Source organism: Elaeis guineensis, chromosome 14 (genome assembly GCF_000442705.2).
Source record: "Elaeis guineensis isolate ETL-2024a chromosome 14, EG11, whole genome shotgun sequence".
Taxonomy (NCBI): Eukaryota; Viridiplantae; Streptophyta; class Magnoliopsida; order Arecales; family Arecaceae; genus Elaeis; species Elaeis guineensis.
This window is the reverse complement of record NC_026006.2, coordinates 46,386,507-46,409,019: the sequence shown is the minus strand read 5'-3', so window position 1 is coordinate 46,409,019 and position 22,513 is coordinate 46,386,507. Positions and strand designations below refer to the sequence as shown.

The 22,513-nt window shown below is 35.5% G+C and overlaps 1 protein-coding gene across 1 annotated transcript; it reads left to right on the top strand.

Annotated features, from left to right (window-relative positions):
* Positions 1–1,566: 1,566 nt before the first annotated feature.
* Positions 1,567–22,256, top strand: LOC105057866 (probable protein phosphatase 2C 35). Its single transcript, XM_010940588.4, has 4 exons — positions 1,567–2,906; positions 21,521–21,652; positions 21,740–21,968; positions 22,055–22,256. The coding sequence occupies exons 1-4, from the start codon at positions 1,977–1,979 to the stop codon at positions 22,069–22,071; spliced, it is 1,308 nt and encodes a 435-aa protein (XP_010938890.1). The 5' UTR covers positions 1,567–1,976; the 3' UTR covers positions 22,072–22,256.
* Positions 22,257–22,513: the final 257 nt, after the last annotated feature.

Sequence of the window (22,513 nt, the reverse complement as noted above, 5' to 3'; positions counted from 1 at the left end):
GCCTTACTTTTTTTTGTGCCTCGGCTATGATAGTTTTCATGTGTCCTCTTGTCCTCAATTAAATAAACCATGGGTATGAGTCGAGTCATTTAAGGACTCTTTTTTTTTTTAATTTAAAAAATTGTAGGCCCACGTAAGGAGGGATCACCCGCATTTCCATCTCTTCGTAAGTAACTTCCATTAAAATGGAAAAAACTTTCTATCCTTTCTGAAGTAGATGTTTTACTCAAAAGATTCTATAGCAATGGCTCTCCAAATAGATGAACATCACCTACCACAACGATAAGAATCCCATAAAACCTTATTCTTGGATCTGACAAGTCAAAATTAATAATTAGAATAGCAGCAGCCTTAGCAAGCAAGATATCCTCTCGACATGATGAATGCCATGACCAATCTCATGACCCCAAAAGAAAGCTTTACAAATCTCTGGAATTCGGTTAATAATAGACAATGGGAACACTGCATTTGAAAGAAGATAGAGTGGAGTTGCAGCAAGAACCAACTAAAGTAAAAACGAATTGGCCCACCCATGAAAGAATCTCCACTTCCAGCCATTCAATTTACCCTGAATTTTGTCAATCATAAATGCAAAAAATCTGATTTTCTGGGTTTTCTACCATATAAAGAAACTCCAAGATAAACAAATGGACCAACAGCATGATGAACCTCAAGAATGTCTTAAATTTGACATTGAATATGGATGGATAACTTTGTGCTAGACATAATAGAGGACTTTTCAATATCTACATTTTGACCAAATTGAGAAAAAATAGTCCATCATCAAATGTTTTATGGTGTGGGCGTTACAAATGATAGCTTTCATAGTTAGGAGAAGATTATTATTAGCAATCAAGAGATGATATTTTTGGTCCAATTCTTGATAGCTCAAACATTTTGAACAGGCCCTGCTCAACAGCTTTATGCAACATTTGGCTTAATTAATATATCAGCATAAAAAACAAACAAAATGGGTGACAGCAGGCAACCCTGTCGCAGTCCAATAGTAGAAGAACACCAAGATGATGGAGCTCCATTTAATCAAAACAGAGAAACTAGGGCCATGAACATACCATAATCCATTTAATACAGCACTCATGAAACCTAAAGTATTGCAAAACAGCTTCCAAGTAAGACATTTAATATGATCATAAACCAATTCTATATCAACCTTATATTACCATCAAAAGTCTTAGAGGCAATTTTCGTAGAATGAAGAATTTCTTGAGCAACTAAATATTATCCAATATCTGCTGCCCACAAACAAATGCATCCTACTCCGAGGCAGTGCTCTATTTCACCCTCCAAATGACTTTCAATGCCTAAGACCTCGCACACCATTCCTCCCCACCCCCCACGGCCCCGAAAACAACGCAAACACCCATAAAAAAATAAAAATAAAAATAAAAACTTCTTGTCCACTTCTCTGCCGCATGGACTTTTGTGAGATTTATTAAAAATCATATATTTGTTCCCCCTTAATATTCTAATAAATGTAAATTTTGATGCATTATTACACTCAACTATCACTTTTAACTACGTACCAAAAATCAACCAGCACTATTAACTCCTTCCGTACTGCTTGTTACTTCCTCTACCTCTTTCCTTTCTTCACAAAGCTCATCTCCGATGATCTTTTTCTTGATACATGGGCAGTTTTTTTATTCTTTGTATTCAGCTCTTGGAGCAAAGAATAGAAACATCACTCCTCTCCAATAATCTTTTTCTTGATGCATGGGCAGTTTTTTTATTCTTAGTATTCATTCAGCTCCTGGAGCAAAGAATAGGAGCATCACTCCTCTCCCCTAGTCCTCCCTTCCCCCCGACACAAGAAATGGAAAGCCCATGGTCTCTTCCTTCTCCTAAACAGCAATAAATCTCTATTCTCCTTTCTCCTTCCCCTCATTCTCGTTAGCTTTCTTTTTCCGTGTGAAAAGAAAGAGAGAGCACCTCAGTCCCGACAAGGAAGCTGTATCATGAACCGTCTCCAACGCAAGTGCTGGCTTCGCTTCCTCCAGCTGTTCTTCCGGGACCAGCCCTCGTCCACGGGCACCGCCGCCGGCGCCCTCCGTGAAGGCGACATCTGCGACCGCCGGCACCTCCTCTCCGGCAGCCCCCTGGACTCCGCCGTCATCCCCTCCCACCGTCTCCTCCTCCGGTACTCCTCCCTCTGCCAGCGCGGGTACTACCCGGCCTCCCCCGAGAGCGAGAACCAGGACACCCTCTCCATCAAGACGCAGCTCCAAGGCAACCCGAACCTCCACCTCTTCGCCGTCTTCGACGGCCATGGCTATTTCGGCGCCCAGTGCGCCGATTTTGCCCGCGACCGCCTCGTCGATCACCTAGCAGGCGACCCACACCTACTCGATGACCCCGTCAAATCCTTCAATTCCGCCTTCCTCGCCGCCAATTCCGATCTCCACGACAGCGAGATCGACGACACGAGGAGCGGCACGACGGCGATCGCCGTCCTCGTCGGTGGCGACACGCTTTTCGTCGCGAACGTCGGCGACTCGAGGGCGGTCGCTGGCGTCTGGAATGGGGAGGGGGTGGTGGCGGAGGACTTGTCGAGTGATCAGACGCCGTTCCGGAAGGATGAGTATGAGAGGGTGCGGCGGTGCGGGGCGACGGTGCTGAGCGTCGAGCAGGTGGAGGGCTTCAAGGATCCGGCAATTCAGAGCTGGGGGGAGGAGAGTAATTGGGACCCGCCGAGGCTGTGGCTTCCGAATGAGTTGGAGCCCGGCTTAGCGATGACGAGGAGCGTCGGGGACTCGACGGAGGAGAGCATCGGCGCCATCGCCGTGCCGGAGGTCATGACGGTGAAGATCACGCCGAACCATCTCTTCTTTGTTGTGGCGAGCGACGGAGTTTTCCAGTTCCTCTCAAGTCAGGATGTGGTGGATATGGTATGGCTCTGTTGGTTTTTCTGTTTTCACAACAAAAGGATTTCTTTAGTTTTGCAGTTGCTTCCTGTTTCACTGAATTTATAGTTTCCTGGTTTAGTAGCTTTGATGATTGAATTCTTTCATTCAAATGAATTTCTGAATCATAAAAGTTAAAAGAGTGATATAAAAAAGGTAAATGTCAGCAATGAACAAAAAGCAAGGGAATTTGAGTTGGGTATATATATATATATATATATATATATATATATATATATATATATATGGATTTTTTATATGTGTATATATATATATATATATATATGTATGTGAATATAAATTCATGTATGTATGATGAAAAATTGTAAAAAGATCTGTTGTTTTCAAGTTTGGATGCACATAGCTAAGGTTTACACTGTAGAGGTTTTAGGGAACAATAGCCTGGATATCATTTAGGTTGTTCACTTTGTCACATTACTAGCATATTAGATACACATGAATTGATTTTAGTTAGTTCATATATTGGAGAACTACTGTTTGCCACATCTTTTTCAGAAATGCAAGTTTATGGTTGGATTGCAGTTGTCTCAACAACTTTGTATGTTTGCTACTGCAAAACTTTCATCTGAAACTTGGTCTGCCATGCTATCAAATACATTGTTAGCAGAAATAAACTTGGTTTTCGCATATTTCATAGCACATTATTATGTTCTGCATTTTCACTACCTTAAAAAAATATATTTGATGAACCTACTGACTCTAGTACTTATTTATTGCTAACAGTTAGGTCAATTTGCTTATGAGCTGGTTCTTCTTCCTTCAACCATCTAATGTGAAGTGAACAAAAGTTATGCCCTTGGTTACTTTTTCTCCATTAATAAAATCAGTGAGAGATACATGTCAAGCTACTAGGCAACATCTAAAAAACTTACGATCTATATTTTGGTATATCACAGGAGCTATGTGATATACTGATTCAGTTAGTTGGATCAATCTGTATTGTTGCCGATAATTTTTCCAAATGGGATTGATTCCTACATAGAAGTCTTGTCACATATAGAAATAGATAGTGACAAGAAAATCAATATTTATCAAGACATTTCATATAATTGACTGCACCAATAATTGTTTATTATAAATTAAATTGATGCAGCCTAAGTCACGCTTTAACGAAAAAGAGAGAATAGCAAAAGTAAGAAGAAACACTCTTTTAGAGTTTTTGATTCAATAATAATGAAAATAAACTGACTACAATATTGGTCAAAAAGACTATATTTATAGAGAAAAAGCTCTAACTTAATGCCTAAGCAATCTTAGATAACACAGGAAAAGGATTAAGACTTCCAATTCATCTAGAATCCTGGCTCTAGGTCCCATTGATCTATCAAACAATAGAATTTGGCCACAAAACTGGACATAATAGTGAAGCAGTCTGACTCATAAAGTAAGGAAAGAGCTTTTCGAATTGGAGTCTTATAAGCGATTTTAACTCTGGATGAGAGAGTAATGCCTATTTTAGCGAAGCGAGGTCAAAATTTAGCAGGGTTAGATGTAATCAGCTTAATTTCTTACCCTTTTAGATTCGGTCCACCAAATCAAGTTATTTTCTAGCTAAAACATCTACATTATAAATATTGCAAGTAATACATAGTAAACTTGTACTTTCTGATGACAAATCCATCTCGACATTACAACAACAAAGAGCTCATAGCCAAAGAGAGTTAAAGAGCAAGAAGATGAAAACAAGAGATGGCAAGAGAGGTGAAAAGAAAATCTTATTCAAATATTAGACAAATTTTTATTCAAATCTAAGCACTAAATTGTACTAGCTAGTAAGGAATCCAAATTAACATGTGTGAAACGCCATATACCAACTGCCACCTTATTGTAGTCTTTAGTTTGGTGCATAAATCTCTATATTATAATGTGGCTAATCCTATTATTTTAGGAAATTTTTTTATAATCAAGAACACATGATTTATTAAGGAATATATTTTCTTTAACACTAGAATGATTTATAATTCTATTCTAAACTTTAATATACCCTTGTGTAGATGTAGAAAATCAGGTTTTTGAGGCTTTGTTTGTTTAAAAGAGAAGTTGAGAATTCGATGAGAAGAGAAAAGCTTATGCCAAAACTTTAAAAATGAAATTTTATGTAGATTGGGGACATGTCAATGTCTCAAGCTCAGTAGAATTGATGTTGAAGGGCATGCGTTGTTAATCTTGGGACCACAATAGATCTTATTGATTTTTGTTGTTAAGCACAATAAAAGAGGTCATGAGATTTGCAATGAGGTTTTAAAACTTAGTTTCAGTTTCAATTTCAGTTTTGGTTTTGGTTCCGGATGTCGAGTTTCAATCTCGACAGTTTCATTGAGTGCCAAAGTCTTGGTCAAAAAGTTAGGATAAAAATCTAAAATATCAAAAAAATAAAAAATGACAAAAGAAATCAAGGCAAGTTATTTTAATAGTGATTTAAGTTATCTATGTTCATAAGTTATATAGATTTTGGTGGTTTTAAATTGAAGTTAAACTGTAGGCAAGTCATTTCCCATCATTTGATTGCATATATTTAGGATCATAATTTATATAACTTGGATAGTTTCAAGTTGAAATTAAACAATGTTCAATCTTGATGCATTAAATATATCACATAATTGTGTTAACCTCTTAAGTAAATATGTCAAATATCAATCTACCAAGCATAAACTAACAAAACAAGTGCATAGGAGTGTAAAGTAAATTAGAACATGCTATTGCAAGTAGGGGCATGCAAGTAATACTAATCATCATCATCATCACACTGTGGGTAGGGATACTAACAGAGATCAAGATAATAATTAGATAATTCATTAACAATCCAGGTGTTGCTGCAAACCTCTAGACTGATGTCAGTCACCCACCAACACAGAGTTTGGATCTGGCTGACTAAGCATTTCCTCCTAGGGACACCTATGGTGAAAGTCTACACACACCGACGATATTTCGGTGGGAGATCTTCCGATGCTTAAGTTAGTCGGAGCTTAAGAAATAGAAAGAAAGAGGAGAGAAAATGGGGAGAGAGTATGCACTCTGTCTCAGTGGATGTGATTGCTTGCTGACCTTAGGATCCTCCTGGTTACCTCTTTATGTAGAGATGGAGCTGTAGGCCATCATATCTAAATCTAGTAGGTAGTTAGGCCTTAATGCCGTTGGTTGTTAGACCTTACGTACTTAGGTAAGCTATTAGGATAAGAAATCCATCCACTACCCCATGAATCATGATTGTTGGTCATGGATGCTAGTTGTTCATGTTCTAAAAATTATTGAGAGATTTTGATGACTTAATCCCACAGCTAGGATGGCTAGTAGCTTGAGATCGGTATGTTATCAGGGTGCACCCTTGGGTTAGATCTGAGCTCAATTGAATGAAGGGAAAGAAAACCTGTTTCTAGCGGATAACCCAGATTGCATCTAAAAACTTTCTAAATATCTAACTAAATAAAGATCAAATCTTTATCTGGATTGTAGCAGAATAGAAATCAAATCCTCGAAATTTGGATTCAAACTTTCGCACAGGTCTAGATCTGCAGGCCCTCTACTTTGCACATACGCCAAACTCCATAAGAAAGCGCGATGAAGCTTCGGATTGAAGTACCTTCGCAAGGCCACCAAAAGAGGAAAAAGAGGTACTGATGTGATGCCTCCCACCAGCAAAGAAACATCCAAAGAGAAGGCCATGGCAAGGAGGAGAAGGGGCGGCAAGGAGGAGGATGCCCAAGGGTGACGCCCACTAGCTCTCTCACGTCTCTCTCTCTTTCTCTCTTTCTCACACTTTGATTGCTATATATCTATAGGTAGAGATCCACTCTATTTATAGATGATTTTCATAACCCAATAAGAATAGGACTCCTAATTCAAACAAGCTTTGAATCAATCCATAATTTATCAAAAAAGGACTCCTACATGAGAAAGAATTAGCGCCTAACATGGTGCCTACTTTGCACCCACGCCCACATCCATGTGGGACGGCCCACAACCAGCACCATACCAGGTGCTAGTCGGCCATGGAGGTGAGAGAGTTTCAGTGAAAATGGGCTCTAAGGATCTCATCCAAAATTGGGTCAATTCGAATCCAATTCGAAGATAATTCGAAATAATTTTGAAAGACTGTTAATCCTAAACTATTTAGGATTTAAGACCAAATCTAACTTAAAATTTTGAATCTAATTAAGTTTAATTAAATCAGATCTAATCTGAAATTAATTAGCACTTTAATCGAATCTCTCATAGGCTCCTTGGATCATATATCAAAAACTGTTTATCTCTGGAATTGAACCTGAACCTTATGTGTAGTGCTAGCTAGACGTAGTCAACTCTTCAATCTCATCTGACCCATAAGTTAATTCTCAATCAAGTTAGTTTATACGTTCAATCATGTCAATTTTTTTCAATTGGACATATAAACATAAGCCAATACTTTCTTACATCGTTTGACTTATGTGCGTGACTCCATAGGTTCGAACACTAAGCCGATATCACAGGAATCGATTTCTATACTAATCGAAGATACCATCTAATAATGGTTTCCAACAATTAGATAGGTCTAATAATTGCAAGATAATATTTCAGAACCTATGCACATGGTTACCACATAATTCATCCCTTTGACCATGAATGCTCTAGGATGATCTAAGTTTAACTATCAATCCAGAGTGTTTCATCCACATTATATTTCAATCTTTCAAATCCATCTTATGGATTATCCTGGCCAAGCCTTTACTCAATTGAAACATAATGGTACATCAGCTCCTATAATCTGGAGGGGTCGATTCTATCTTGATCTACACACAAACTTCACAAATACTTGACTGTATCTAGCAGCCTTCTGTCACTGCATTAGAAATTCAGATAGTCTGGTACCAAAGCACAATGAGTTACTTGTAAGTCACTATAGTAATCTCAGATCTGAGGGACACTTATGTCCATATACTACGTGAGTAGCACTTGATAGCAGAACACTCAACAGGTGAGCCATTTATTTAGTGATGATGTACTCCTACATCTCACCTGTATACCATACCAGTGTCACCATACTCTTTGGTTAAGAGGACAACCAACCCATATGGCACACAATGATCTCCACTCGATAAACATCATCATCCTATAATGATGTATCATTTGGTCGCGAACATGTTTAAGAACTATACGATAAATGCTCTCTTTATCGATTACTAATATAGTTCTAAGAACTTCATCACAACACAAGAGTTCTACAAGGAAGATGCGACTTTATGATGAATAATGTTAAAATAATTTTTATTTATCAATAAATAATTCATATACAAAAAAAATTCAATCGTCACACAATTGGTTTTAGACCACAATTTTCAACAACTCTCACTTAGACTAAAGCCAATTGGGACAGTCTCTTATACCAATCTTTCATTTGAAATCATCGAACTCTTTGATCCTGAGAGCTTTAGTGAAAGGGTCGGTTAGATTCTCCTTTTCATCGATCTTCTGAAGCTCGACGTCACTTCGGTTCACGATCTCTCATACCAGATGATAGCAGCGCAGAATATGCTTGGTGCGCTGGTGTGACTTTGGTTCTTTCACCTGAGCTATGGCACCAGAGCTGTCACAATACAGTAGGACAAAGCCATCAACAAAAGATGTAACTCCCAGCTTAGTGATGAACTTCTACAACCGCTCCACCTCTTTTGTAGCATCGGATGCAGTAATGTATTCAGCTTCATAAATTGAATCGGCCACAGTGTATTGCTTGAAACTATTCCAGCAAATAGCTCCTCCATTCAAGATAAATACATAATCCGACACGCTTCTACTATCATCATAATTTGGCTGAAAACTGAAATCAATGTATCCCATAAATTTTATATCAGTATCTTCATAGATAAACCATTGATCTTTAGTATTTTTTAAATACTTAAGAGTTGTCTTCACAATCTTTCAATGGTTTTACCCCGGATTAGACTGGTATCTACTCACTACTCCTAGTGAATAGGTCATATCCGACTTCGTACACATCATGACATATATGATAGATCTCATTATCGAAGCATATGGTATTCTACTCATACGCTCTCTTTCTTGAAAGGTTGTCGAACAATCATTCTTGGAGAGAGTAATTCTATGACCTATCGAAAGATAGCTTTTTTTGAAATTTTCTATATTGAACCGCTTCAACATGGTATCAATGTACGTAGATTGGGTTAGTTCAAGCAACCTTCTAGATCTATTCCTATAAATCTTCATTCCTAGGATGTAGGATGCTTCTCTCAAGTCCTTCATGGAGAACTGTGATGATAACCATAGCTTCACACTCTGCAAAGCTGGGATGTCATTTTCTATTAACAGTATCTCATCTACATACAGTATAAGAAAGATGACTATAGAATCGGTAGCCCACTTGTTGACGCAAGGCTCTTTTCCATTCCTAATGAAGCCATACATTTTGATCACCTTATCAAAACATATGTTCCAACTCTTAGACACCTACTTAAGTCCATAAATAGATCTATTCAGCTTGCACACCTTAGACTTGTCTGTGAATGTGAACACTTTAGGCTGTATCATATACGTCTCTTCTTCTAATTCTTGATTAAGGAAAGCAGTTTTGACATCTATTTGATAGATTTCATAATCTAAGTGTGCAACTATAGCAAGCATAATCCTGATGGATTTGAGCATTGCCACAGGAGAAAAAATCTCGTCATAGCCAAAACCATAACGCTGACGGTAATCCTTGACAACTAGATGGACTTTATATATCTCTACCTTCCCATCTGCTCCTCTTTTTTTTTTTGAAAATCTACTTGTACCCTATGAGTTTTTTCCCTTCAGACAGATCAAATAGTGTCCATACACTATTGATCTTCATGGACTCCATCTCAGACTTCATGGCCTCAAGTCATTTCTGGGAGTCGAGCCTTTGCATGGTTTTCATATAAGTGATCGGATCCTCATCATTTTCATCAAGTTCGATGGGGTCTCCATCCCAGACTAAAAAATCATAGTATCTGTCCGGCTGACGCGGACTTTATAGGATCTCCTCAATGGTGCCTCTATTGGCTCCAGATTCGATTCTCTAATCAAATTTAATTCTGTGTGTCGATCTTTTCACCTCTTGAATTTCATCAAGTTCAAGTTTATAGGCATTAGCTCCTTCTCTAAGAAACTCCATTTTCAAAAAAAACTGCCCTACTGCTGACAAACACCTTTTGCTCTACAGCGAGATAGAAGTAATATCCTTTAGTTTCCTTCAGATATCCTACGAACAAGTATTTATCAGACTTAGATCCAAACTTATCTGTCTTTAAATGCTTGACATAAGCTGGACACTTCCAGATCCTAAGGTGTGAGAACACCAACTTACGTCCAGTCTATATCTTATACGGAGTTTTATCGACAGACTTACTCAATACCTTATTCAGAATATAGCAGGTAGTTTCTAGAGCATATCCCCAGAAGGAGATTGGCAGACTCATAAAGTTCATCATGATCGGACCATGTCTAACAAAGTTTGATTCCTCCTTTCTGACATCCTATTATGTTGTGGTGTTCCAAGAGGAGTTCATTATGAGATAATTTCATTCTCTTTTAGATATATCAGAAAGTTATTGGTGCGATATTCACCTCTTTAGTCTGACCGAAGGATCTTAATACTCTTTCCAGTCTATTTCTCTACTTTTATACAGAATCATTTGAACATTTTAAATGATTCTGATTTATGCTTCATAAGATAGACATATCTATACCTCGATAGATCATCTGTAAAGATAATATAGTAGTATCCTCTTTTGGCACTTATGTTCATAAATCCACATACATCGGTATGTATTAGACCCAGGACATCGTTGGCTTTTTCACCTTTTACTTTAAAAGATGACTTAGTCATCTTACCAAACAGATAGGATTCGCAGGTTGGTAATGATTCATAATCATTTATATCAAAGACACGCTCCTTGATTAATCTGTCAATTTTATTTTTGTTCACATGACCAAGCCTACAACGCCAAAGGTAGGATTCACTGATATTGTCTATTTTAGGATATTTACTGGATGTATACATTACACCAACAGATCATGATATTATGTATATATCATGTCTTAATTATCCACTAATAATTGTAGTATCATTCATAATGATATCACAAAAATCATCCTTTATTATAAATTTAAAATCAAGTTTGGCCAAAAAACCTACAAAGATGACATTTATCGAAAAAGAGGGACAATAATGTCAATCATCTAATATAACACTACTGGACTCAAAAATAAGCTACAAAATTTTCAAAGCCAGGACTGAAATAAGACTTCCATCTTCAATGTTCAGAAATTGCTCGCCCTCTCGAAACTTTTTACTTACCTGCAGTCCCTACAACGAATTGCATATATTAATCAGACTTTAGATATTCAATACCCAGATAGTAATATCACAAATAGAGAAATTATAAAGAGTTATTATATAAGTACTTTGTGAAGCAATTAATTGCTTCTTTCTCTTATTTTTAGGCCTGTTTGGATCAAGGGTGGCTATGTAAGTAGGACAATTCCTTTTTCAATGACCTAGCTTCTTACAAAAGAAGTATTCCATCTAGCTCTTATCAACTTTCGATGTTTTACTTTACTTAAGATCGACGGCACAAGTTTTCTATACCTTCTTCTTTTCTCTCCTAAAAGATCGATGACCTACAAATAAACCTCCCACAACATGCATCGACTTCTTCTGGAGCTGGTGATCCTTCTCAAAAGTCTACAGTAATCCTAACAAACCATGGAAGTTCACTGCATGCTTCGTCATTCTGTAATGACTGAGTTAAGGTAGATAGGATTTGGGTAGCGAGTTGAGGATAGCATCCTTGTCTAACTGTTCATACAACGGAAAATCAAATTTGCTCAGACGTTCAATCTGCTCAATCATATATAATACATGATCGGTGACTGAAGCTTCTTCTCGCATGCGGGCATTGAATACTACGCAGGATGTTTTGTGTCTCTCCGCATCCTCAGGGATACCGAAGGACTCATTCAATATTTGAATGATCTCCTCTAGCTGCGCATCTTCGAACTTAAGATTAAGTTCGTCGTTCATAGCTGTTCTCATCATACAATGCACAGTCATACGGTCATTGAACCACTTCAAATAAGTATCTCTCGTGGTATGAGGAGCGTTAGCAGCAGGTTCTTCAGGTACCTCATCCATAAGAATATATAGAATCCTCTCGTACTCCAAGACAATCTTCAACTTTAGATACCAGTTATCGAAGTTGGATCCGGTAAGCTTGTCGCTATCCAACAGTGAATGGAGAGATAGTGTATTGACCATAGCTGAAAGAAAAAGTAAAAATCTATTAACATATGAATTACTTTTAATCTCAAAGATATAGACTTTAGTCTAAAGATTCTCTCACTATTTTATATAAATTGTTAACCTCTATCTCCAACTCAAGGAATTAGATTAATTTCTTAGCGGGTACTAGAATCCACATAGACTGCATTCAAACTCGAGTGTGGCTCAATAAATTCTAGTGCGTTCATGGGTAGGTTCATAACTAATTGTTTCTCCAAATAACTTCTAGCAATTACGTTTTACCCCAAGCATCCCTTCAGCAGGCATGTAGTGCCTCCACTGAAAATTCTAATTAGGTCCAGCTATTAACATGATAACACTAGTACATCCAACAAATAGATGTCCAGACTTGAGTGTAGCTCGACCAACCTAAGTATTGATCTGAAGGTACAATAAGATGGTCATATAATGAATGATAATTCTAATATGTAATAGACACCAGACATGTTGCACCTCTAATGTCTATTTGGAATATTAGACTCATTATCACGCATCTTAATAGGAGGCTATGAACAAGTTATCTCCATAACTATATCATTTTATAGACCTAATAATTTAGAGGATTTGATTTCATTGACCTGAGAATAAGAGAAGAAATTGACCTTGTAAGTTATAAATCCTCGCACTGACTTCACCAAGTCATATAGAGGATTAGACATAAGCTGATCAAAAGATACCTAAATTAGTCATACTGATTTATCTGGATGGTATGGGTCAGCTCGAATCAACTAGTGACCTAATCAAAATATAATCTATCATGTTGGTCAGATAAGTGAAATCAGTAGGAGGAATATGCCATTAACTCGTCATAGATGCATCTAGGTAAGTAACTCCCAATTAATAATTACCTGATCAAATCTACCAAACTTATCTTAGACACTAACTAGTTAATTAGTTTCGATTTGATCCACTAGAAGATTTGGACTCAACCACGGAGCCATGATCATGGTCCATTTATTAAAATTAAAAATATGAACTTGATCAAACTTTAACTATTAAGGCAAATCTAGAGAAATTCTGATATAATCTAATTCAACTCTTGATTAGATTTAATCAATTTTTCTACTTGATCCATTTGTACTTCTAACTTTAGGTCTAACACATTAGAAAGATCTGATTCATGCTAATCCATAGCTCATCGGTTCATGTGGTGTCTTAAATGATCTTCAATTCTCAAATTTGGGTCACTTAAACTTAATTCAAAATTAAGTGTGTGAAATGTATGTTTCAGTTTGTAGAACTATTCTACCAGAATTTCAGGTGAAACATACCATATGTTTCAACTCATAAAAATAAATTTTTATAACATGTTTAACAATTAAACATACATAAATATGATATAAACTTCATACATACATCACATGTATCATAACAACTCTAAGATTAATACCGATTACATCTAATGTAACATGCTATTCAGATTCTAAAATAATTTTATATCTGAATTTATCTTATTGTAATGAATCATAAATCACTTTAGATCTAATCTAAACATATTTATGATCAAAATAATTCATAAGAATTTGTTTGCTTCTTCATGAAATCGGATCACAATGACACCCTTATACGTTATAAGAGAATCCGTCGAATAGACAAGAAAGAAAGATTAATCCCTTCGATCTCTTATGACTGAACGGTCTGGTGATCTGATCAATCCGAGTACCAGGCTACTAAGATTTGAAATCTAATTTCATATGTAATCACATCAACATGCAATTTTAACAAAAAAAATTATGTCATGAATATGTCCTTGATCTTATCAATCATGTTCTTCATCTAATCTAATTAGATTTTATGCGTCATATACATCGTATCAGATCTGAAACACATCTTATACTGATTATAAAATATTAATTTTAGATCTGGTATCATATAAAAAATTAATTAGATACAAACATGAATGCATAAGGATTAATTTTCTAGTTAAATCTATTTTGATGTAGTACAGAATTTTGCTAGAAATTAAATCTGAAATCTATCAAAACATATTCAATTCAGATCTGAAATAAGTCCAACTTCATAACTGAAATAACAATATTAGAATTCTATTAAAATTAATTTAAAATACATTTTAAATCAGATTGTTATTCCAATAAAATTCAGCACTAATAAAATTATATTATAACAAACTTATAACAACTTTAATCAACCATTGATTAGATTTATATAATCCAATCAAAATCAGATTATAAATTTTATTTAAATAGATTTAAATTAGATTTAATGTCTAACATAAAATTTTATTTATATACAATATGTAAATAATTTTAAAAAAAATTAATTATGCATCCATGTATCAAAGCATGGCTCTGATATCAATTGAATGGAAAGAAAATCTGTTTCTAGCGAATAACCAGGATTGCATCTAAAAATTTTTTATATATCTAACTAAATAAAGATCAAATCTTTATCTGGATTATAAAGGAATAGAGATCAAATCCCCAGAGTCTGGATTCAAACCTTCACATAGGTCTAGATCTGCAGATCCTCTACTTCGCACGCACGCCAAACTGCGCAGGAAAGCGGGATGAAGCCTCGGATTAAAGCACCTTCATAAGGCCATCAAGAGAGAGAGGAGAGGTACTGATGTGATGCCTCACACCAGCAAGGGGATGTCCAAAGAGGAGGCTACGGCAAGGAGGAGGATGCCCAAGGGTGACGCCCACTAGCTCTTTCATGCCTCCTTTTCTCTTTCTTTCTTTTTCACACTTTAATTGCTATATATTCATAGGTAGAGACCCTCTCTATTTATAGATGATTCTCATGATCCAATAAGAATAGGACTCCTAATTCAAACAAGCTTTGAATCAGTCCACAACTTTATCAAAGAAGGACTCATACATGAGAAAGAATTAGCGCTTAACATGGTGCCTACTTTGCACCTACGCCCTCACCTATATGGAACGGCCTACAACCAGCACCATACCAGGTGCTGGTCGACCATGGAGGTGAGAGAGTCTCAATGAAAATGGGCTCTAAGGATCTCATCCAAAATTGAGTTAATTCGAATCCAATTTGAAGCTGATTCGAAATAATTTTGAAAGGCTGTCAATCCTAAACTGTTTAGGATTTAGGACTAAGTCTAACTTAAAATTTTAAACCTCATTAAGTCTAATTAAATTAGATCTAATCTAAAATTAATTAGCACTTTAATCCAATCTCTCATAGGCTCCTTGAATCATATATCAAAACTGTTTATCCCCGAAATTGAACTTGAACCTCATGTATAGTGCTAGCTAGACATAGTCAACTCTTCAATCTCGTTTGATCCATAACTTAATTCTCAATCAAGTTAGTCTATATGTTCAATCAAGTTAAGTACTTTCAAATAAACATAGACCAATACTTTTCTACATTGCCTGACTTGTGTGCGTGACTCCATAGGTTCGAACACTAAATCGATAGCACAGAAATCGATTCCTGCACTAATCAAAGATACCATCTGGTAATGGTTCTCGACGTCTGAATAAGTCGAATAATTACAAGAGAATATTTCAGAATCTATGCATATGATTACCGCATAATTCATCTCTTTGACTCTGAATGCTCTAGGATGATCTAGGTTTAACTGTGAACCTAGAGTGTTTCATCCACATTGTATTTTAACTTTTCAAATCCATCTCATGGATTACCTTGGCCAAGGCTTTACTTAATTGAAATACAGCAATACATCAGCTCCTATAATCTGAAGGGATCAATTCTATCTTGATCTACACACAAACTTCAAAAATACTTGACTGTACCCAGTAACCTTCTGTCACTGCATTAGAAATTCAGATGTTTGGTACCAAAACATAGTGAGTTGCTTGCAAGTCACTATGGTGATCTCAGGTCTATGGGACATTTATGTCTATATGCTACGCGAGCAGCTCTTGATAGCAAAACGCTGGCAGGTGAGTCACTTGTTCAGTGACGATGTACTTTTACATCTCACATGTATGTCATACCAGTATCACCATACTCATTGGTTAAGAGGACAACCAACTTATATAATACACAACGATCTCCACTCGATAAACATCATCGTCCTGTAATGACGTATCATTTGATCGTGAATATGTTTAAGAACTATACGATAAATTCTTTCTTTATCGATTACTAACATAGTTCTAAGGACTTCATCACAATACAAGAGTTCTACAAGGAAGATGCGACTTTGTGATAAATAATACCAAAATAACTTTTATTTATCAATGAATAATTCATATACAAAAGAAACTCAATCGTCACACGATTGATTTTAGGACACAATTCTCAACATTGAATGTATAGGAAGTTATGATTCTCAGAGCAGTATTGTCTGACGTTTGGGTCAACTTCTACTGAATTTGGGTCAGTATCAACACTCGGTGATGAGGTTGATTGCCATTTGGAATTATTGGCTCATATTATTCTCTTCAAATCAGACTTATGATGTGGTCCAAGTTATCTTGGTTAAATACTGAAGCACCTCAATTGGTGAAAAATAGCTTATCCAAATGACTCATACCTCAACACTTGGTCTCCACTCTTGAATCTGAAGTAGCTTCCTCACTTCGGACGATGGAACTTGTTCATCGAGGAAGCTATTTTTGATCGTCGGGTATATCCGATGTCAGTTTCGAGTTCTTGCTGGGACTTGTGCCATCATTACTATGTAAAATGTCCTAAGTTTCAATTTTCAAGATGATGCTTTGGCCAAAATGTCATAATTATAGAAGCATAGGAATTGATCAGACAGTGTGCTGGGATCATTTAAAACATCACATTCGATTCCGAGGATCCCTTGATTGCCACCATGCCATACCCAAAGTTGACACATGACAAGGATGTGCTTATTATATCCTACCTTATTATGATCACTTTTACGAGAATAATGTGCTGTTAATCTTTTGCAAACTCCAAAGTATTCTTGATTACTTTATCTGTATTGGTATAGTTGGGAGGTAAATTCTCTTTTTTATATAATTTTTAATGCTTAAAAGCTATGATATCTATCATTCAGGCCACTATGCATGTATTTGTTTGTTGAAGGTCTATGATAGTTGGCTCAATAGATGTACTCAATGTTTATGCTGTTATACTGCTGTAACATGTTGAGCGGGCACTAGTTAGAATGCCATGCTGTTTTTGAGGGTAAAGGGTACAGGCACTGATGTATATATTGTATACAGATCAAGCAATCACTCTCAACATAATGGATATATGTATCCAAATCTCAAATATTTGGATTGGTTTTGAGGTTTAGCATATAAATTCTTAGTTTCTTATACTTTGTTTGTAAGGTCAGGTTAAATATGACACTAGATTCTCTTTCAAAGTTTAAGACCAAGCTATCTTGGTCTTCTCCTTATTCTTGACACATTAGTAATGGATATATGTATCCAATTCTCAAATATTTGGATTAGTTTTGAGATTTAGCATATAAACTCTTAGTTTCTTACCCTTTATTTGTAAGGTTACGTTGAATATGACTCTAGATTCTCTTTCAAAGTTTAAGATCAATCTATCTTGGTCTTCTCCTTATTCTTGACCCATTAGTATGGATATATGTATCCAAATCTCAAATATTTGGATTAGTTTTGAGGTTTAGCATATAAATTCTTAGTTTCTTACCCTTTATTTGTAAGGTTACGTTGGATATGACTCTAGATTCTCTTTCAAGTTTAAGACCAAGCTATCTTGGTCTTCTCCTTATTCTTGACCCATTAGTAGAAATTAAAAGCACTGTCCTTACACTAGTTTCTGGGTGGATCTTCGGTGCACATGTGGATATTGTCTGGGTTAGATCTCCATTAGCTTGCAGTTAATGAGTGCAGTCATAAACTTCTTGAAGGTTCTTTTCTAATCTTTATAATTTTATTACCCAACATTCTCTAACATGAGTGCATACTGTTGTCTACCTAGTCCATTTTTTTTTTGCAAGCTTTTACCTACCAAACCATATTGGGCTTTCTGTACTGTGCCAGTGAGACTGACATGGCATAAGGGCTTGATATAGTACTGTGCCAACACATGACATGGATGCTATGCTGACTGACCACCTTTTTGTATATTAGTATGGGGGCCTATCATACCATGCTATACCATAACGGTAAGATACCAATATAGGACCTGGTTTCGAGATGTAAGTTCTATGTTTTTATTATGATGATGATGATAATAATAATAATAATAATATTATTAATTGCAATAATAATACACCATCTATAAAAAAACTATATCATCCACCCCAATTTATTCGTGTGTCTTGTCTATCTTTTGATTCCTCTTAAAAAGATGATCATTATATGAGTTCTCTTGGTTATCAGATTTATACAAGCTTGATTTTAGTTCCTTTTCACTAATTGCATTTGTTTTCTAAAACTCTTTCAAGATCCACATTCTAATAAGCAACTCAGCGAATGCAGATATATTACCATTTCAGATTTTTCATGTGACCCCCTGCAAAACTTCGACGCTATATCACATAAAAGAAATTCCTCAGTTTCTGAAATTTCTGCAGGCACCTCTGACAAGTCTAGCTGTTTTCCACAAAGAAAGGAAGAAATGTTAACAATCAATAAGCAACATTCAATCACAAATAAGGGGCGTTAATGATTATTGTGCTTATATAGCTCTTTAAACTTTTAAATAATAATTTTTTTTGAAAATCATATTTTCTCTCTTTTCTTTAAATTTTTTAAGGAGAAGCTACAAGCAAACTGCAATGACCACTCACAGCTATTAGTCTCTTTTTTTTCTTCATAACTATTAGAATCTCCTTTTTGAGCAAGCAGATGATCAAAAAGCACAACACTTATTTTCACATTGCATTGATAAGATTGTTGGTTAGGGTATGAAAATTCAAGTTCCAATGAACTATCTTGAAACAGTAAAGGTGATATTTAAATTTTATGTTAATTTATTTATTTTCTATTCTTTTTTTTGTTTAGTTTTAGAGAACTAGGTTGGATATTTTAAATTTACTTGCAAAATCAGGACTCAACTTTAGGCTATTTTTCTACTGGGTTTTCAATTCCTATTTTGGGAATGATTAGCGTCAATAGAACTTACTCTAGGTATAGGTTGGATTAGGAAAGTTTTATAATTATTAAAGTGGTATTTTAAAGAAATTTTGATGTCTTTCTATGCTGGGTTTCATAAAAATAAAAATTTTCTTATTTTAGAAAGTCCTGTATGTTTTGTTAGGAAAAGTTTGATATCACTGCATATGTTTCTTATTATTATCTTTCTCTTAGGAAGAGTCTCTGTTGCTTAGATAGAAAATCCTATATATATATACACACACACTAAAATGGTGGCTCTGGCTCTGCTTGTGCATAGCTCTCCAAAAAGGATTTCCATATTAATAACATCATTAATATAGCTCTTTACTTTGGATAGTAAGTAGAGTTATTTAATATGGTTCTTTAATAAGAAGTTTATTAGCTTATTAAACTATATTAAATTAAAAAGATTTATTCATAATACTAAATTAGTCTAGAAACTAATGATATTATTAATAATCATATTTTCTTGATGTATGTTGATATTAATGAAAAATACTTTTCATTAGTTTTGTATCTTGCCCATATGATGCATGGATCATTAGCTCATACTATTATTTTATTAATTTCTATTATATTTTTATAATCGTGATCTTACTTCAAAATGAAAGTCCCACTATATTGCATTTATAGATCTCTCAAATTCAGTACTTTTCTATTTTTTATTATATGTAAGTTAGATCATGACCTTATTATTTTATAGTAATATATGTTTTTACAATGTCGATAGGTATATATATATATTCTTAGAATTTTGTACCATGATATTGATATCAAAATTTCTTTTAGAAAATAATTAGGCTCTTATATCTACTATATTATATTCTATTTTTGTTATTCATTTTATTATATCTATTCTATATTGCATTTTAAGAATAACTGAAAAAAAGAGAGAAAAAGTGTACCTTACGCATCACATGGGTTATATGCTAGTTAGTAACTACCATCATAGCTTTAGCTATAGAGGGAGAAGGGTTAATCAGCTTTATATCATTTTCTTTTTCTTTCTGTATATCTCTCTTTTTCGTCCTGAACACTCTTGTATGGTTCATACAGGAATTGCTCTAGATCATGAAAACAATTGCCTTTGGGAGTATAGAAATGTTTCTCTATGCTGATTTTTTGCCAAAGAATCTGAAATAAACTTATATTTAATATGAATTTTCAGTCTGAAAGTTTATGTCAGATCTGCATCTATTGTAGGTTCCATCAAGCAGATGATATCATCATATCTCTTCTCCCATCTATTTCTCCAATCTTTTCAGCCTCTAGGTTAACTCATGAGGGAACCATTGACAAGCCTAGCTAGTTTCTTCCATCCACAACCACCAAATTCTCTAGACTGTGAACTTCTTAGAATTGCTCGATGGACAAATCTCAACATCCTTGAAAGATGATGGACAATTTGCTAGAAATACTGAATCCACTGCAATTCATGAAACTTGAGTGGTAGGGATGGCTGGCTGGTTCCTTGGAGATCAGAGTTTTCAAAAAAGACAAGGGGATGGAGGATCATTTGAAGATGGAATTGTGGTATAAAACTGCCTTCCAGCTTCTGAATGGACCAATGACTGAGAATTACTAGAAATGATGTTTCAGGTCACTTTCTCTGATCAAGAAGAGTAAGGAGAGGGAATAGGTCATTTGCTTCTTTCTAGTGGTTAGGGACCATGTCTGAGTTGCTCAAGAGAAAACAAAGCACAACACCTTCACCTCATCAGGATCTATTAGCTTCTTCAGCAGCTATAGGCAGTAAGATTGCTGGAAACTTCTACAATCTAATGAACAGCTCTAGAGAAAGGCCATGGTCTTAGAAGGCAGCAATCTTAGGAGGTGCATGCAAGAGTGCATTAGCCGGAAGCCTGCAGGGTATTCAAATGCATCCATGTATATGCAACAACTACTTGCTACCACATTTCCACTATCAATTAAAAGATAAAATATGATTTGGTTCTTATATAATCCCAAAATTCAAAGTATTTTATTAATCATTCACTAACCACTTATCTATTCATACAGCTCACCTAAATGCAACAAGGATCTCATGTTGCTGCTTCAAGAGAAGCAACACAAACTTCACTCAGCTGATAACTGTAATGAAGAATTTAGACTTCTTGCATGTGCCTTAAATGTCAATATTCTTTGGATGAGTGCCATATTAATTTGAGTTTCCATTGATATACTGAATCCAAATTAGTCACAGTTTGTGGTATGGAATTGCTTCTGCTACAACTTCCTATCCTTTATTGCAGGTGTCTAGATACCCAGATCCTCGAGATGCCTGCTCCATAATCGCTGCAGAATCTTACAAATTATGGTTAGACCATGACTATCGGACTGATGATATAACAATCATCATCGTGCACATTGAACACTTGCCTCATGTAAGTTAAATATTATTTGCATTAATTACCTAAAATTAGTTGCATTTTATTCTTGGATTTGTTAACGATTGCTAGTCTTTCAAAAAGTCTGATGAGTCAGATGCTGGAGCAACTAATGAAGTAAGTCATACCAGCACAAAAGCTTCACTAATGGTTTCACATAAAGCAAGAACAGATAGATCTCCATTCCTAGGGTTGGAAACTTGTCATCCAAAAAGAGGGGATTGCCTTGAGCTACAGTCATGTCCTTTTGACTTCTCCATGGAACAAAGTCTTGCATGTATTGCTCCTCCTACACATTTTGTTTGTACAAATGGTATGCATCAACTATCATGCTATTGTGTTCTGCAACTTATTGATCCTCTCTGAATTCTTTGGAGTGATATTTGTGTTTCTTGACAGTGATATATCCAGACTGACTGATTGACTGAGGCTGTCTGGGATGTGTCCTACCTTCCATAATGTGCCTTACCTGACTTGTAAATTTACATCCTGAAGGGAAGCATCTAGAAAGGTATCTAGTCTTTCCAATATAATGCGCTAGAGAAAAGGGAAGCATCTAGCCTTTTCTTATTGTAATTTGGTGATAAGATAATGAAACATTCAATTTACAGTGTCAATTATTTCTCAAACAAACCCGAAAACTTCTCAATTTGATTGCCTTTGTTTGTTATACCTGTCATACCTCAAATTTGGGATATAACACGACCATGCTATCAAGAGGTACAATCTATGATAATATGAAGCCAACAATTATAATCTCAAATAAAATAAATCCAAATCCATCATCTATCAAATAATTAAATAAAAATTGCTTTAGAGGGTCTGAATCCAAATTTTAATACCAAAATCCATAATCTC

Coding starts and splice junctions, on each gene's coding strand:
- LOC105057866 (XM_010940588.4), top strand. CDS start 1,977: ATGAACCGTCTCCAACGCAAGTGCTGGCTTCGCTTCCTCCAGCTGTTC. Junction 2,907..21,520: donor GTCAGGATGTGGTGGATATG/GTATGGCTCTGT, acceptor CCTTTATTGCAG/GTGTCTAGATACCCAGATCC. Junction 21,653..21,739: donor ACATTGAACACTTGCCTCAT/GTAAGTTAAATA, acceptor TCTTTCAAAAAG/TCTGATGAGTCAGATGCTGG.